The 16,558-nt window shown below is 48.5% G+C and overlaps 5 protein-coding genes across 5 annotated transcripts; 1 reads left to right on the top strand and 4 right to left on the bottom strand.

Moving 5' to 3' along the window:
* Position 1: 1 nt before the first annotated feature.
* F5Y00DRAFT_75610 (uncharacterized protein) lies at positions 2–7,301 on the bottom strand. The gene is made up of 2 exons (XM_048014112.1): positions 674–7,301; positions 2–615 (listed from the first exon to the last, which is right to left on the bottom strand). Exons 1-2 carry the CDS (start codon positions 6,907–6,909, stop codon positions 348–350), a joined length of 6,504 nt encoding a protein of 2,167 aa, XP_047864788.1. The 5' UTR covers positions 6,910–7,301; the 3' UTR covers positions 2–347.
* Positions 7,302–7,872: 571 nt separating this feature from the next.
* Positions 7,873–8,772, bottom strand: F5Y00DRAFT_236793 (ubiquinol-cytochrome C reductase). Its single transcript, XM_048007750.1, has 5 exons — positions 8,515–8,772; positions 8,432–8,454; positions 8,305–8,370; positions 8,192–8,240; positions 7,873–8,135 (listed from the first exon to the last, which is right to left on the bottom strand). The coding sequence occupies exons 1-5, from the start codon at positions 8,515–8,517 to the stop codon at positions 8,091–8,093; spliced, it is 186 nt and encodes a 61-aa protein (XP_047864787.1). The 5' UTR covers positions 8,518–8,772; the 3' UTR covers positions 7,873–8,090.
* Positions 8,773–8,905: 133 nt separating this feature from the next.
* On the top strand, positions 8,906–9,538 carry F5Y00DRAFT_262014 (uncharacterized protein; the record flags this gene model as incomplete). Its single annotated transcript, XM_048011311.1, has 1 exon — positions 8,906–9,538. One exon carries the CDS (start codon positions 8,906–8,908, stop codon positions 9,536–9,538), a length of 633 nt encoding a protein of 210 aa, XP_047864786.1.
* Positions 9,539–10,276: 738 nt separating this feature from the next.
* Positions 10,277–12,508, bottom strand: F5Y00DRAFT_75569 (MFS general substrate transporter). The gene is made up of 3 exons (XM_048014111.1): positions 12,441–12,508; positions 12,091–12,337; positions 10,277–12,010 (listed from the first exon to the last, which is right to left on the bottom strand). Exons 2-3 carry the CDS (start codon positions 12,323–12,325, stop codon positions 10,530–10,532), a joined length of 1,716 nt encoding a protein of 571 aa, XP_047864785.1. The 5' UTR covers positions 12,326–12,337; positions 12,441–12,508; the 3' UTR covers positions 10,277–10,529.
* Positions 12,509–13,611: 1,103 nt separating this feature from the next.
* F5Y00DRAFT_236787 (SUN-domain-containing protein) lies at positions 13,612–16,108 on the bottom strand. The gene is made up of 3 exons (XM_048007749.1): positions 15,882–16,108; positions 14,365–15,650; positions 13,612–14,316 (listed from the first exon to the last, which is right to left on the bottom strand). The coding sequence occupies exons 2-3, from the start codon at positions 15,571–15,573 to the stop codon at positions 14,266–14,268; spliced, it is 1,260 nt and encodes a 419-aa protein (XP_047864784.1). The 5' UTR covers positions 15,574–15,650; positions 15,882–16,108; the 3' UTR covers positions 13,612–14,265.
* Positions 16,109–16,558: the final 450 nt, after the last annotated feature.

The following is a 16,558-nucleotide window of genomic DNA, read 5'->3' as shown; positions in this document are numbered from 1 at the left end:
AGGTCAGGTTAGGTCAAGTCAAGTCAACTTGAAAAACAAACTATCTATATAAATGCGTCCTCTCATCTATCCATACTTTTTCGAGACGGTAGGCGGTGAAGCCATGCAATATATTCATAGCGACCGCGTTTATAGCATAAAACTTCGCATTACCTACATCATAATTGATCGATTGTCGTATACTCCTTTCTTCCTATAGTATACCTACCTACGACCAATGACGTCCGCCCTTCGCGCCTTGCGGGAGAAACAGTGAGGGTTGACCACAACGCCGGCAGTTATCCTCACTTCTACTACCATTCCTTTACCAGCGTAGTTTGTGCGGGGGATTTCCCTTAACCTCGCGCTTATATAGTCTCCCACCCGCCACTATTGATGTCCGCCTCGAGCTTCCTGCTGATGAAGCTGGGGATGCCGTGGCTAAGCCACATGTTGCGCAGCATCGAGTCGTACCGCTTCTGATTGAGGAAGAGCTGACGCCCGTGGCGTAACCCGATATCCACCTCGCCGTACTTGTCGATGTACGGCGCACTGCTGAAACTTCCTGACGTACGATGCAGGTAGAAGATAGCGCACTTGCGAATGTTGATAAACAGCCCAGTATTGCCTTGGCACCTAGCGAAGAATATTAGTAAATACGGTATACCATGTAGAATAATGAAAAGTGGCTTACTTGAACAGCATATGTTGCTGTGCACCCCCAATCCTCATCACAGGCTTGTCCGGCCCTGGCTCTGAGTATTCCATGGTACAACACATGGTCTGCCCGCAGAAGATGTCACCGCACATTAGACAAACTATAGGATCGGTCAAGTCTTTACCGGTCTTGGGGCATCTTCTCTTAGCGGACTCCTCGATAAGAGTATCGAAGTTCTTGGGTAAGCCGACGAGTTCGAAGATACCAGGATGACTTATCTGAGCGGATCTGGGCGGGGTTTCTTCGATCCCCTGTTCGATAGCAAAGTGCGTGGTTCTGGCACGTCCGCGTATTTGGTGGCGAAGCCAACCGTCGACCATGGCTTGTGTGCGCGGGGGCCAACCAAACTGACTACCTAAGGGTGTCAAAGATGCACACATTTCATCAAAGGACGGTAATCGCAGCGCAGCCGTCAGACGTGAAAGTTCATCCGCTTCTGGAGCCGGAGATATGTGGCTATTGAAGTCAACCCCAAGGTGAACATGCAGAAGAATTGCCGCTTTTCTCAAGAAGACCAGGGCGTATTTCTTAACGAAAGAATGGAGGCTTTCTAGGCTATCAAAGCCTGGTTGATTGAACCCAAGGTTAGGTAGATCGTCCGACGGTACCAGGAACTCGTCCCCAACTAGGATTTCGTGGCTGACGTTCATCCCAGCCATCGTGATATAGTGAAAGAAACTAGCAAAGTTGTTCATAGCGGGATCTTCCTTATTCCGGTTGTTCATATATTCAAGCCACCTGGAAAGTGCAAGATTCTGAGATACGTTGTGGACAACCTTGACTATCTCGGCAAGATAGCAAAGCCGGACTAGATGCATCGGGTCCATGTTCTGCGCAACGGAGACACCAAACATAGTCTCGCACAAGAAGACGAATACATCTTGACTTAGGAGCGGTGGGTGCTCATCGTACGGTGGCAAGGGATCTTTTGCGTCCTTGTTAAAGTAGGCTGATATGAAGAGTTGGAAGAATTGGCGCTCGCTGGCCTTGCAAAATTCTCGTTCAATATCATTAGACCCCCCTTGCCTGAAGCCACCAATTGCTATATATGACGACACCGTCTCAGACAGGATTCGAAGCTGAACTAAAAGCTGCTCCGGCATCCTTTCAATTAACGTCATTCCGTACTGGGCTTCGATGCCTCGTTGTTGTATCTCTGCCGCAGAAATCGAGTAACCCACAGACTGGGCTAATACATCGCTAGCATATAATTCATCGTCCCTGCCCTCGTGTACGAAGGTCGCGGGAACAAGTTTGTTCTTACGGAGTGTGTCGCGTAGTCGTCGATATATCAGCATCAGCTCCTTGTCGCCGTGTTGTGACTCTGGCGGCGAATGTGACCGTACACTTGACCCGGGCGTATGCGCAAGGGAGAAGGTATCACTGGAGGCTACTGACGGTACGGTCCTAAAATTACCAGGATCCCAGAACGGCGATTGGCTGGCACTAGACTTCTCGAATAGACCTTCTGGCATTCTTGTACGCAAGTAGTTGATGAAGGCAGTTTGGCTCTGGTCTCGTGTTACTACAGCAGTGTAATGACGCCCTGTCATGAATGTAGACATGAAGGAAGAGAGGTCTGTATTGGGTTGCAATATCCCGGGGTAAGACTCTTCTTTACCATCCCAGGTGATAGGCAAGAAGGCATTCCCGAGGGCTTTACAGAGAGGACACACAAATTCCAGACGCTCCAGGGATTCGGGGTGGTGACGTGCTATCTGATGCCCGTGTCGACGGAGGGTCGCTTCCATATACATATCGAAGCAGCTGAAATGCATTATATGACCACATCCGACAGATACTGGACCTGACCGACAGAGCTTGGCTGGGAAACCTTTGCCAAGGCCTTGCCTTTCGCTGTGGATTACTTGTCCGTCTTTGTTGACCTTTTCTACTATCTGCCTGTTCTCATGGGCAAGGCCAAACGGACGGATTGCCTCGGCTGAGCGGTCAAGGTTGACAGGAGTATTTGCGGCTTCTCTAACGAAGTCTGGGTCTTGGAGGTCAGTTTGTCGAAGGATTTTACTCTTGGTAAAGAGTGCAAAAGTCCCGTACAGGCGTCCATCGTCGGTATCTTCTTGGCATAATATGCAGGTACCTCTTGGGTATTTCCAGAAGTTCTTCTGCTCTTCCATAGGCTTAGATTCATCCATATCATCCCACTCGTCTTCACCCCAATCAATATCCCCCTGTTTCTCCAGGAAGCTCTTCTGCTGTTGCTGGAACTGCGCCATGACTTTGGCTTGGCGGTCAAGGGCTGCCTTCTTTTTTCGTTCGCGCTCCTCTTCGGCACTTTGGGCATTCGCCGGCGACGCCGTATCGATCCGATCCGCAGGTATACCTAGTCGCGAGTAGGCCGTATTAAAGTGGCGCGGGTATTTCTGTTTCATTCTCCTCAGAATCAACGCGATCTTGGCATGGCAAGCTTTGAACTCCTCCTTAGTCGACATCATGTCCAGAAGGGACACAATAGTCTTTGCAGCTGGAGCATCCTGCATGAAATTACTGCGGGCAGACGTTGTTAGGGCGATATAGATGAAGGAATCAGTTGCGGCCGTGGAATCGGTTTCGTTTCCCTTATCCTCAGCAATGGCAATGAGAATTAAATGTAGTACAACCTGCAAGAACGTCTCTACTCTAGTAAACGGGACTTTGGGTGTTAATTTAGCAGCGACTAGAGGGTATAACAAGCAGTAGTAGATGATCTGTGCAAACATCCCAGTGCTAGTAAATTCAGCCAGCTTCACAAAGGCACCGGATTCGATCGGGCGAAGCTTTGGCTCGTACACGATTTCTTCAGCAGGTTTCCCAGTCTTTTTAGAGATCCACTTGCGGTAGGCGGCTTCTGATTCCTCCCGCTGATTCTTATTGTAGTGGGCAATGTATGGGTCAATATCTTCGATGAAATGAGGCTTAAGTTCAAAAGTTCCCACGTCAGAGACGCCTTCGGGGGACTTAAATGTAGCCACCTCATCTAGTACGCGCTGAAAGTCTTCTTGCTCGTGGAATTTCTCGGGTAGTTTGCTTGATATTTCGTTAAAGGATAGCGGCCGGAAGCATAGAACATGCGTGATATCCCTGCGCATCGCCATTAGATGCGTCTGCTGCTCATCTTTAACCGGGATGAGTGAAGTTCGGTCGCTTAGTAGTACGATTAGAAAGTGAACCATGTCTTCGACAACATCAAGATGTTGAATCTCATCCTGAGTGTCTTCGAATATCCCTTTGGTCCAGTTTTCCATACCAAACCGGTCAACGATCGAAGCGAGAACCCGGCTCGGGTTACAGACTACCATCGCGGTCTGGAGCAGGAAGATATCTCGCGCATGCGTGACATCCCTATGTAGAATATTTTTGTATGTCCCAGCTTGATGCCTCAAACTAATGCCATTGCGAACCCACATTCCAGCCTTAATCTGAGCAAGCCAAGTGCAAACGCGTAGAGGATAGTCAAATGCGGCCATGAGATAGTCCTCGGGGGTATAATCTCGCCTGGGCATAGTTTTTCGGCCCATCGAGCGAGGCTTCATCTTAAGCTCTTGCGAGGTGAAGTTCAAGATTGACTTGAGTTCCTGCTGAGACATGTACTTCCCACACTCGATCAGCCATGATAGGGTGTAATGTAACGCATGGTGAAAACTAATCGATTGCTCTCCCACGATGAACCTTACCACTTCGAACTTGGCTGCGTTGCCGGCGAATTCGAAGTCGCTCAACGTCTTGAATCGCACTTCCTCTTTAATCTCGGCCTGGGTAAATCTGGCACGCTCCGCTCCGACCGAGTTAATGATGACGCTCTTAGCTGCTATCCGTATAGCCTTCTCGAGATATGGGAGGTCTTGTGCTGGGAGGCTCCGGAAAGAACCCGATAGAAGCCTGCAGAGCCTGTTGATCTCTCGCGTCATCAACGAGGCACCAATCCAACTATCAGTTTCGTACTCCACATGCTCGCCAACGGCTCGAATGTTCGGGCAAATACCCTGGTGAAGTTTCACTAGATCGAGAAATTGCATTAGGTATCTTTCTTCGGTCCTCATCCGCTCCTGGACATGAGCCGAGCCGAGGAGGAATTTAAGATCGACGTAGAAGTGGTACATTCGCCTGTTCGTCACCGAACCAGTGTCGAACCCAAGGACAGCGCTCGACGAAACCTCCCAGGGATGGCCGACTTGCCGAGTAGTCAAGAATGTGTATAGAATAGCCATAAGGGTGGTCAAAAAGTTGCCTCTTTCGACTACTTCGGCAGTAATAGAAGGCGTCGTTAGCATCTGTAACGATATGTTGATAATCGAGTGGTCAGGCTCGCGGTCTCCTATAAGATACAACTGCGCCAATGTTGTATACAACGCAGAGAATCGAAGGCCTAATACTCTCTTGAACTCGGGGATAGTAACAACCGTAGAGATATATAAGGAACGTAAGTCGTTACGAACTTTCTTCCACATTCTTAGGTCAAAGAGGATTAGCCAATCCAGACGGACGCGCTGAAAGACATCTTCAAATGGATGGACACTATCACGTTCCATATAAGCTGCCGGTGTCTCGACCCAGTACCTCCCAGGCTTTGGGGGCCCTGCTTTACCCGCCTTAGAAAGACCGGGTGTCTTAGGAATCTCAAGATTGGCCTTCGCGTATACGGTCGGGGCTATTAGCGGCTCGGCGGTATCCGAGTCTGATGGTGTGAGGTCCCGATCCCGGGTCGCGCGTCTCGGTACAGGAGGGGGCGGCGGAGGGGGCGGATAACCCGCCATTGTTGCTTCTTCCTCTTCGAGGGACGCCACGCTTGGACCGATCCAGTCGGGTACATTCACATCGGCGCCGCCAGCGTCTGGTCGCGTATCCACCATCATCACATCCTCATCCTCATCCTCATCTTCCTCTTCGTCGTCGTCGTCGTTATCTTCCTCTCCACTGGAGGGGGTCCGATTGCCGCCGTCCATATCTTCATCGTCATCATCGTTACCATCATCATCATCATCAGTATCGAGAAATTCCGCTAGAGTAGCTGTGTTACCCTGCTCAGTCAAGAATCTTGCTCGTTGTATAAATATTGTGGCTGTATGAGCCTCAAGCGGGTCATATTCAAGCTTCTCCTCGTCCTCCAGGCCATCTTTACCAGGCATCGCATGCGTGCCAGGGCTCCCTTTCCGCCAGGGCTTTAGGAGCTCTTCACAGACAACCATTCGGAGGATGTTCTGGTCGTTTCCTACTACGCATCCCGATATGTCGTTTAACCAGTCAATCATAGTTCCACACATCTGCTCTCGGAACGTATCACGAGATGACCGAATAGTGACAGTTATCTTGATATGTTCAAGAATGGTGGCGCACTTAAGCAACCTCTCTATGCTCGTGTCGTATTTCAGAATACTCCGGCCGATCGAGTCAGTTTCTAGTGCTCTGTTATACCCTTCCTTAAGAGTCGTACCACACGCCCGCGCGACTTGATCTTGAACTTCTTTTACAGTATGTTTCTCGTCATTCCAAAGCAGTAGCGCATACTCCCCAGGCGAGTCGACATCCCCACCGCAGTAGGTCGAGGCTAAGCGGGACATCTTCTCGTCTTTCTCAATAGACTCTCTCGTCTTAGGTTGCCGAAGTTGTTCGGGGGCGCAAGAGATGACATCACAGATGAAATCAAGGACTCGGGAAACTGTCATGCGGATATTGGAAGCAACGTCTTCGGGCAATCCAGCAACCTCTTTGCCCTTTCCTTTCGACCGGTCTTCCTCGCGCTCGCTATGAATTGTGCAAAACATAGGAGTTTTCCAAGCTTCGGGATCGCCGCAATCACAGCAGCCACTATTCCCTGGCGATATTGAGATCCGTACCATATGGCCTGTGTGATCTGTGGCGTTGAAGCATTTGCTGCACAGGCAACATGTCTCGTCGGTACTGCAAGTCTTGCAACCATATGACGCCTCTCCGGCTCGAAATATGTGACCACATGCCTTGCCGCGGGCGGCCTCGGTGTATTCAGCTCCCTCTACAGCTCCCTGAGCTTCTCGGAGCTTCAAGGTGCTCTTTGGTGTGAGTTTACCATCGGGGAAAAATAGTCGCAGGTTTTCGGGTCTCCCACCAGCCATAGACCAGAAGAGATTGTATAAGAGATCTCGACAGGCGGCATCCTCGTATCGGTAACCATAACGTCGCGGTAGCTCTATTAGATGTTGACAGAGCTGAAGCTCTTGGGTAGACATAGCGGTGTCCATGGCTAAACTCGACGAACTATCATTTCCGAGATGGAGAAAAGTGGGAGGTGGATGGTAACTAGGGTGAGAGAATTTGTAGATAAGTTTCGAAGAAGTAGAACCGAGGTCGATGGTGGATGAGTTAGTGGCGGCACGTGTGGAGAGTGAGTCGATGTCTTCGAGAATATGTATGGGTATTGTACCTATTTAATAGGTGAATACGTGATGGCGTAAAGGTGGTGTATATATTAAACTAATGTACGAAGTACCTAGGTAACTAAACATAGAATAAGCATAATCCACCTGAACAAACAAAGAAGCACGCGTCCCACTATAAACAATTGAGAAAGGTAAGTACGGGGGGTGAAATAGGTGAAACAGGTGAAATAGAGATTAGATGATTAGAAAGCTCCTGAGTCCTGACAAGAAGCGCATTCCATTCCCCCTCCTACGTAAGTAAAATTGGTTATCAGTGATAAATCAGCGATAAGATTGCTACCGCAGTTACCGTCAAGTCCGTCAAGTCATCACAGTGCTATTATATGACTCGTTCGCATTAGCAGCTGAGCAGCTGCGAATCAGCATTTGAGCTTTAGCGTCTTTTTTAGGTAATATACATACACGCCATACGAAATACCTTAAATACCTTAGGTACATAGGTAGGTATTATTCATATCACTGTCAGTATCATGACCAAATGAAAGTGTCATACCTCGTCAAACAAATCCCGTTTGCCCGTACTTGTAACAGATATGACAATTCTTAATAACTACCAAGTTCCATACCTAGGTAATTTCGGAATAGTGTGGAAATACATGACTTCCATTTCTCTTTATTACAATAATTGGTTACATGTACCCCATACCCGAGATATTATAGTTGAATTGAACAAAGAGAAGTTAGCCAAGATTTATATTCTAGCAAATTGAGTTAGTTTAATCAATCTGTCTATTTTATCTCGGACGTCTTAATTGGAGTTTCCTAATATACGTTTGGGCAAGCATTCACCTGAGCACGGTATAGTCGTTCATTATGTACGGGGAGAAGTAGGTAGAGATATAGCGTTCGTCCGAACTGTGCTATAAATAATTGTTCCGGTCTATAAGGTACAATTGTGCAGTTTTTAAGACACCCGCTCGTCCCCAGAGTTTTCCATGTCCCATCTCAAGCATTCTCTAATTCCGGGAGTTGGTAGTGGTCGCTTATTCATCCTGGACGTATCGATGTCGGATATCCTTCCATTGTCGCTTTCGCATTGTTAGTCGCAGCATTCTCCTCAGAGTTATCGTTAGACAGCACATACCCCTCGGTTCAACCTATCCCAGACCTTGTTCATGCTACTATCAAAGAACCTAATATCCCCGTTAGCAGCTACGCCCCATTCCCATATTCCCATCCCCGTAGAGGACCACATACATCTCGAAAGCGAAAGCCGAGGTAAAGACAAAACCCAGCATCTGCCAGTTTGTTCGGAAAAAGGCGCTGCGCGAAGAATGGTTGGTTAGCTTAACGAAGCTCGTGGCTATAGGTAGGGTCGACTTGCTTGTACAAAGAGCGTGGGTTGGCCTATTGCGCGATTAGTTAGTTGCAGCGCATCAACAGTGACCGAATAGGGATAGACCATACCATAGCGAATACCGTCTGTTTCAGAGAAGAGGTATATTTCAAGAATATAGGAATAGAGTGGGGGAGGCTGTTGGCGTTGCTGAATGACAGACGTCGTAAAGTCGAATGCGTACCTAAGGTAATAAGTTCCAACTTCGCAGGTTCCAGCCGAAGAAAGAATTGGTGATTGGTGATTTAGAAATGACTGTTTCTGATTGGTTGAAGCTTAGAGAATCGGTGGTCCACCTTTTTTCTCCGAGATATGGTGGGCTGTTCTTAACTTCTTCCATTTGAGCCCCTCAGGCTTCACTCCCGCTGTCCCGCTAGGTAATAGGCTCACATTACTTATTCCGTACTATAATTTTCGCTTGTTTCACTTTATACTTTATACTTCACAACGTTTTACAATACCATGCCTTCCGAACCGTCGACTTCAGGCATCGTCACAGACGAGAGCAGCGGCGAGCGCCACATCCCAGAATCCGTGCGCGCGGACGGCACCACAAGGAAAGCGATTAAGATCCGGCCCGGGTACAGGCCGCCCGAGGACGTCGAGCTCTACAAGAACCGCACCGCCGAGTCGTTCCGCAACAACCGCGGCAAAGGCGGCGTCATCGGAGCAGAAGGACTAAAGGAGCAACAAAAGCAGGAAGCTGCCGCCGCTGCCGCCAGCAACAAAAATGCCAAGCGCAGAGAAGCGAGGAAGAAGGCAAAGCAGTCGCAAGATCCCGCCGAAGCGACCAGTAATAATAACAATGCTTCCGGAGACAACAACACGAACGCTGCTGCCAGAGCCGAGGAAGCTGCCGTCGACCCAGAGGCCGAGAGAGAAAAGAAGGCCCGAAATCTGAAGAAGAAGCTGAAGCAAGCGAAGGACCTGAAGAGCAAGAAGGAAGGCGGCGAATCCCTTCTACCAGAGCAGATCGCCAAGGTCATCAAGATCAACGAGCTTGTGAGGGAGCTCGAAGCGCTCGGTTTCGATGCCGACGGCGAACCCAAGACAACAAATGCGGACGCGGCGCCAGAGACAGCAAAGGAGGATTGATTAACTACGCAATTATACGAGTTATTCGATCTAACTAGTTAATGGTTTAAGCACAAAGTTGCTGTGAAACGCCCTTCGCCGGACATCGTGGCGGTAACGATGATATGACACAACGATGTCGGCTATTAAAGTCCCGGTACACGTCCAAGCGAAGACGGACCAGTTACATAGGTCAGCACGATATCCACTAAGTCTAGATACCAGCGTCGCCAGACACAGCATTAAATAGCTACGACGTCCAGCCATCATCACAAAGTCCATCGACCCAGAGTATTACCTAGACCCAAGCATCCTCCGCCACGGACCCTTGAGGGGACATTCCGCATGTCCAACGCAGGCGCTGCATTGTGATGGGCTATAGTCCAGAGCTTTTGCCCTTCTACGGCGAAAAAAAAATCCGGCTACACTAATGTGTGTCAGTCAAGCGATTCGGGGCTTTCATGCATAGCGGGTAGTTATTAGATATCAGCGTTTTACACGGAAGCATTATATAGTCTGTCGTGTATAAGACTTATTCCTAGGAGATTCGTGAATCAGAACTACCTAATCCAACAACTTTGCATAAGTTCGGAATTTGGCTTCGTAAAATTTGAGACGCATTTATATTTATAATTAAAAGTATGATGGTTTCTTCGATGCATTTGAGGGATTACAAAATAAGCCGTGATTTAGAAGCGCTTATTTGATATGCTTCGCTACATTTGCCTTCTCTGCCTTCTATATACACATATCACCCAACAAATTTAAGGAGGAACATTGCCCGTGGGATATATTTTTATTTTCATCAATTTACCCTACATAAACCCAAGTGGTATATCTGCATATATGTACCTACCTAACATCTCAAAAACGCCAAACACACTACCTTATATAACCGAGACATGTATATGCAGATGCAGAACACCTATATATAAATCAAACAAACCACCTCGCCATGCAATTTTTTAAGACGTCCAAAAGCTCGTCAAAGGCGTAAACGATCATGAATACTTCAGTATTCCCCCCTGCCATTAATCAGCCCGGCCACCTCCCTCTTCCTCCCCAGCCTCCGAGACTGCAGGCCCACGAATCCCACCAGACACACGCCGATGACCAAGCCGAGCGTGAGCAATAGCAGGTTAACAGGGACAGGGTCGCCGCGGAAGGTGCGGTGGAAGAGGTAGTCGAGGCCAGTCTGGCTGAAGTTGAGCAGGCCGGAGAGGCAGATGATGGTGCCGTAGACGGTACCGAAAGTGCGGAAGCCGAATACCTTGGCGCTATAGTCGCTGACGGCCGTGTAGTAGAACGGCCGGTACAGGACGAAAAGGACCACATTAGCGTATGCGGCCCAAGTGTACGGGAGCACCCCCAGGATTCCTATCGTCGTCGCGACCGTCACTAACGTCGTTAGCACTGTAATGGTGCTCGTGCGGTCCAGGATGATTCCAATGAAGGGGATCGAGATAATGCCGCCTAGCGGTAGTGCCAGGTCGAAGAAGTTGTTGATCTCGATGGCCTTTTTTGTTGAGCCGAAAATAGCCTCGTATTGTGGCCGAATAGTGGCGACGAAGTAGTTGATCCGCGTCATCTGTACCACGGTGAATAAGCATATCAGCACGAACCAAGGCGAGCAGATCTGCTCCCACGCCGTGCGGTTATGCATCACGCCCCATACACCGCTGTTCTCGTTCTTGGCTTCCTCGCGGCGAGCTTGCTTATCCTTGTCTACCTGGTTAGACCCTAGCAGTTCTTCGATATCGTGCACAACATTTTCGTAGTGCTCTCTTTGTTCCTCTCGAATAAGTGCGGTCTGTTCGTCCACCTGATCATCAGCATCCGCAACGTCAATTGTGTCCGTCGGATCGGGGAATGCGGGTGCCTCGATCTCTTCGATCATTTCTCCCACAGTCTTGTATGACTGCTTGGGGAGTAATGTGAGCTGGAAAATTAGTATCGCTGCCGGCACTATAAGGTAAACGAGGAAGAATTGACGGTGCCCGAAGGTACCACCCGTCTTGTTATAAATAATACGGTAAACGAGGAACAAGGCGCTCGATGCATCGAATGCTCCTGTGAGTAGTGCGAGGATCAGGCCCGAGTGTCGAGGGAAAGCATTAGATAATTGGAACGAAGATATATACGTAAACGGCCCGCCCAGGGCAAGGAAGAGGTAGCCGAAGAGGAATGCGTCGAAGGGCGAGCTTTGCCCAAGTGACATGAAAAGCGCACCCACGCTAAGAAACAAAGCACCTAGGATACCGCAGACTCGAGGACCATAGTGATCCAGAATAGCACCGACGGGCAAAGCAGCAACATTGGTGGCGACGGCTGCAGTGGTGAACATAAGATTTAGATGAATTTCCACACATGTGTCTCCGCCATGGCATATATCTTGATATGCACCCTCTTTCTTCAAGACCGGTTTCAAAGCAGCGTATCCAAACACGATTCCCGCTGAAAAGAGACATAACACGACCGAAACAATAACTTGAACTAAATGCCAAGCCTATGTATTAGCTTCCCCTTCCCTAACTAGGCATCCATCGTCACGAATATCCAGAAGAGCCACTCACGTATTCGTTTCCATCGAGGAACCTCAAAGGCTCCCCGAGACTGGCTAGGGTGAAGGTGACCATCATCTTCATCCTCGAAAACGGGGTCCCACGACTCAGGCAGCGGGTTGAACGTGAGTTTGCGCGCCCTCTCCGAGGCAGCAACAGACGACGCCGCCGAACCCCGCCGCGACCTACGACCCTCGGGAGGAATATTGACGAACGTCTCGAGGGATCCGACACGTTGCAGAGACATGGCCGGCGTCCTCTTATTACTATTATTAGAAAATAAAATAAAGATAATAACAACCTACCAAAAATTAAAGTTGTGTTCGTGCAACTATGTGATAGGAAAAAAAGATGGGACAAACCCGAGAAGAAAGGAAAAGTCGGGATACTTATCCCATGCCGATCGACGTTGAATCGAAATCGAGCACCTGCCCGGCAGCATAAAACCTTAAAGGAGCATAAAGCTAAACGCAGAACAGAACAGGACAAACCAAACCAAACCCCAGCTTGGCTAGCGCATAAGTCTAAACAGGGTGGGGGAGGTCAGAAGGCCATTCGCCAATGCCGGAGCTTTCGATCGCCAGAGCCGTTGGAGCAGCAGCAAAATCATACATAAAATGTGAGAATGATAAATGTGAGAATTGACGTTATGTGCCAAGCTGCGGCGGGGAACATCTCCGCGACAAAACAGACGAGGAACGTCCGCCAATGATAGCCACCGTGAGCCGCAATATGCCATTTCGTGGTCGGATGAGTTTATAAAGACCCCTGAGCGACGTCGGGTGTGGCGCTGATCCGACTTATAGTCTTACATAGATCCAATATATAAGACGCCATGTCGCAACATAGTAACCCGGCGATACAATTAATTGGGCTTCGGCAGGCTGTTATATAAAATGGACTAATAAACAACAGCCGTCAAGCTTCTATAATCACGCATTGCCATGACGCAATCTGTTTACAGGGGTATATTTACGATATGCAGGTGAGAAGTTCGCTTACACCGTCAGCACCTCAAATTGACCGCCAAAAGCGAACCTATATATCTAGGTACCTAGTTATTGTTTTATCGGATCCAAGATATTTCTTCGGCCAGAGAAGTCTTGTTATTTTTTATTAACTAGTTTCTTTAGTTATATCAATTCTATCTACCTATTCATGTCTTCACCTTTGTAAACATGTGTCTCATCAGCCTTATAAGGCGAGGCAAGGTAATGTAAGCTACTGACGTGTGGATCCCTAAGCTAGTAGTACGGATGAATGAGCCTCAAGCGGCGGGACCTAGTGTATAATAGCTATTAAGGTTGGTGTTGATATGTACCTGTATAATAGTATAGGTTAGAATAATCCTATATTCAACCATTTACTCTCATATACCTTCAACATAGTTATTATATGCCAATACTTGGAGTCTTCTGTTCTCAGAGCACATTAAATATTGCCTCGTGATAATTGCCGATTACTTAATTACTACATGCATATGTAAGAGGTAGCTAACGATATTAGACACAAGCAGCACACATTAGATTTCGGTTTCGAGGAAGTAATACGTATGTATATTATATGAGATTCTACCATACAACACCAAATAACAAAAAGACAAATATTACAGATATGTCGCAAGATTTAAACAAATAGAATTGACTTGTTTTATGAAATTTTCATTCTCCACACCGAATCCTGTCCTACCAACATGCCCAGAGTATACTCCCAATATCCCCCCAGCCACCTCTCCACCAACTCGTCTTCCAAGACCCCCATCCACTATAACTTACGGCCTGTGAAGTGTGGCCCTTCGGTTGTGTAAACTCTGGCGAGGGAAACTAGTCAAAGGCTCTATACAGAATACATCGGGCGAGTAACATAGGGGATATATCCACTATCGCATCAAATCATCGACTCTGAAGCTGCCATCTCGAGATGTTGTAAAACGTCTCGTAATTCCAACCCTCGCACGCAACAACCTATCTATCTGCGATCAAGAGCGCAAACAAGGGTATGTCCGGCGTCACCTAGCCACAAAGCCTGAAATATACACAATAAAAATTAAATGTGTCACATCGCCCACATGACAAAAAGCGCCTCTGATATTCTGTCGTACCAAGGCGAAATATAGCAAGTATCCATTAGAAAGCAATATAAAACCTAGACCAGTATGACAGAAAACAACCTCCAACTCGCGCTCCTTTAAGCATCGGTAAACGTAACAACGGCCTTGCCACCGCTAGGGATGGTGGTCTATACCAGTTAGCAAAGTACACAAAAATAATAGACAGAATGACTTACCGTGCATCCAGCGTCGCTAACTGCGTATTCACCATCCTGGAAGTAGCAAGCAATGCTTACATCACCAGTAATGTTGATGTTCATCTTGGGCTTAGCACTGCTAGTAGGCGTGTTCGGGAACAGAGAAATATAGGTGTTGCCATCGGTGGACTGGCCAACACCAAGAATAGTGGGAGCCCAGTTACCGCACTCATCGTGGTCCTCAGCACAGTCCCAAACACATCCGTCCTCGACTGAGACACCGGGCTGGTTGACGTAGTACTGCAGAGTGGTAGGCTTGTTGTCCCAGTAGTAGTAGTTAGCAGAGTCGATGTTGGCCAGCTCGCGGACGGCGCCAGGCTGTGCGTCTACGGGAATAACCATGGCTTCAATACCGGGATAGTCAGTACGGCAGATAGCTACGTTCTTCTCCATCTTGTTGTTGATGGTAATACCCGGGACACCTGGCTCGCAGAGAGTCTTGGATTCGGGACGGCTGAGCTCGAGATAGCCGTCATCGTTGCAGTACAATCCACCAACGGATTGTTTAGTGCTTCCCTGAGCCGAAGGCCATTGCGACTTGACATATCCTTCAGGGCAAGCATAGGAGTAGAATCCAGTCGTCTTGGCCATCCCCTTCACACCAGTCTCGATGAAGCTGATAGATAAGTCACCAATTTTGTAGCTGGGTGTGAATTGAAGACCACTCCAGCCACCGAGGCCGAGCCACTCGAGAGGAACAGCACCGTACTCCTCGGGGAAATGGTCGCACTTGATCTTGCCATCGGGGAAATCAGCATCGATGCCAGTGGCGTACCCGGTAGAATCGGAGCTCGATGAGGTCGAAGCAGGGGCGGAAGAGGTTGTAGTAGGAGCAGCGGAAGACGACGAGCTCGAGGTAACCTTCTGGATGAAGACTGCGTCGCTCTTGGAGGTGGAGGACGAGCTGCTAGTAACGGCAGGAGCGGAAGGAGCAGTAAAAGTAGGGGTAGTCTCGCCAACGACGACGTAGAGACCGTTGTCCAACCCGTTCTTGGCCTCGTCGGCGCTCACTACCTTATCGTCAAGCATGTACTGGGTGACGGTAGCAGGAACATAAGTAGTTTCAACTTCGCGCTTCTCGGCCCCGGCGTTCTTCTTGTGGTGATGGTGGCCGTGGTGGTGGGGCTGGGCAGCCGCGCCGGCAGCAAAGGATGCCGCAACGGCAAGATTCAAGATAACAGACTTCATATTTGTCGAAGTTAAACCGGTAAATACTTCTTAATCGGTATTATCAAGTTTGATAGTCGTGGCTTGAAATCGCAATTCTAGATAGAATCATTGTCAGCGTAACTGCTAGTGGAGAGAATGGCAGCTGTATCCAGTACTGTATCCGAGGGGGAGGGGAAGGAGAGCGCTTGTGGGATCAAAGGGAAGTTTCTGTGCAACAATATTGTGCAAAGGTAGCAAGTCGCAATTCAAGCTGTGTACTCTATGACAAGGCGACGATGCATATTTGCGCATTGGCACTTACCGATTGAGCTGGTGAAATTGCGTACAATGTTTTATCAGTCGCAGATCAAGATAATCGTTGAAGACAAGGAATGCCGTGTATTAGATTGTTAATTTGTTGATTTGTTTGTATCGCGGGTTGTATGTAACGAACGTATGTGCGGTCCCAAAAGAATGTGGTAGAGAGTGGATTGACTCTCAGTTGGAAGACGGCGCGATAGAAAGGGAAACAATGAAGATTCACAAGAGATGGAGGGAGACGGGTGAAATTAATTGTTTGCAGGGAGACAGGAGGTTTAGGGGGACAACAGGTACACACGTCCCACGGCGGGTCCTTCCTCTGGGGTGGCCTAGATTCATCCAATAGCATCAATGAGCTAACCCGAACAGGAGATAAGTGGCAGTGTAACAGCGTGAGAGGATGGCCAATGCTTGACCGACAATGCCCACTTACATGCCCACTACTGCAAGGTACGGCGCACTATTTCGATTCCTGCTGAAATTACCATGACTTAGCATGGTAACTTAGCATGGTACCTAGGTACTTACATGGTAAGTGCAGCAACGTCTGCAGGGGTCACATTTAGGGCAAATTTGACGGCGGGTGTGCCACGCCAGCACGCACCATTGGATTCCCGGACTGCTTTTTACATTTTCGCGGTATTGTACTATTTACAAACAGCAGTACGGATTGTGCCGCCTATCCGCTCCACCGTCTACAAAA

This window comes from Daldinia vernicosa, assembly GCF_022497035.1.
Source record: "Daldinia vernicosa strain CBS 139.73 unplaced genomic scaffold F5Y00scaffold_23, whole genome shotgun sequence".
In the NCBI taxonomy this organism is placed as follows: domain Eukaryota; kingdom Fungi; phylum Ascomycota; class Sordariomycetes; order Xylariales; family Hypoxylaceae; genus Daldinia; species Daldinia vernicosa.
The sequence above is the reverse complement of the archived record's forward strand: the minus strand, read 5'-3'. Positions and strand labels throughout refer to the sequence as shown.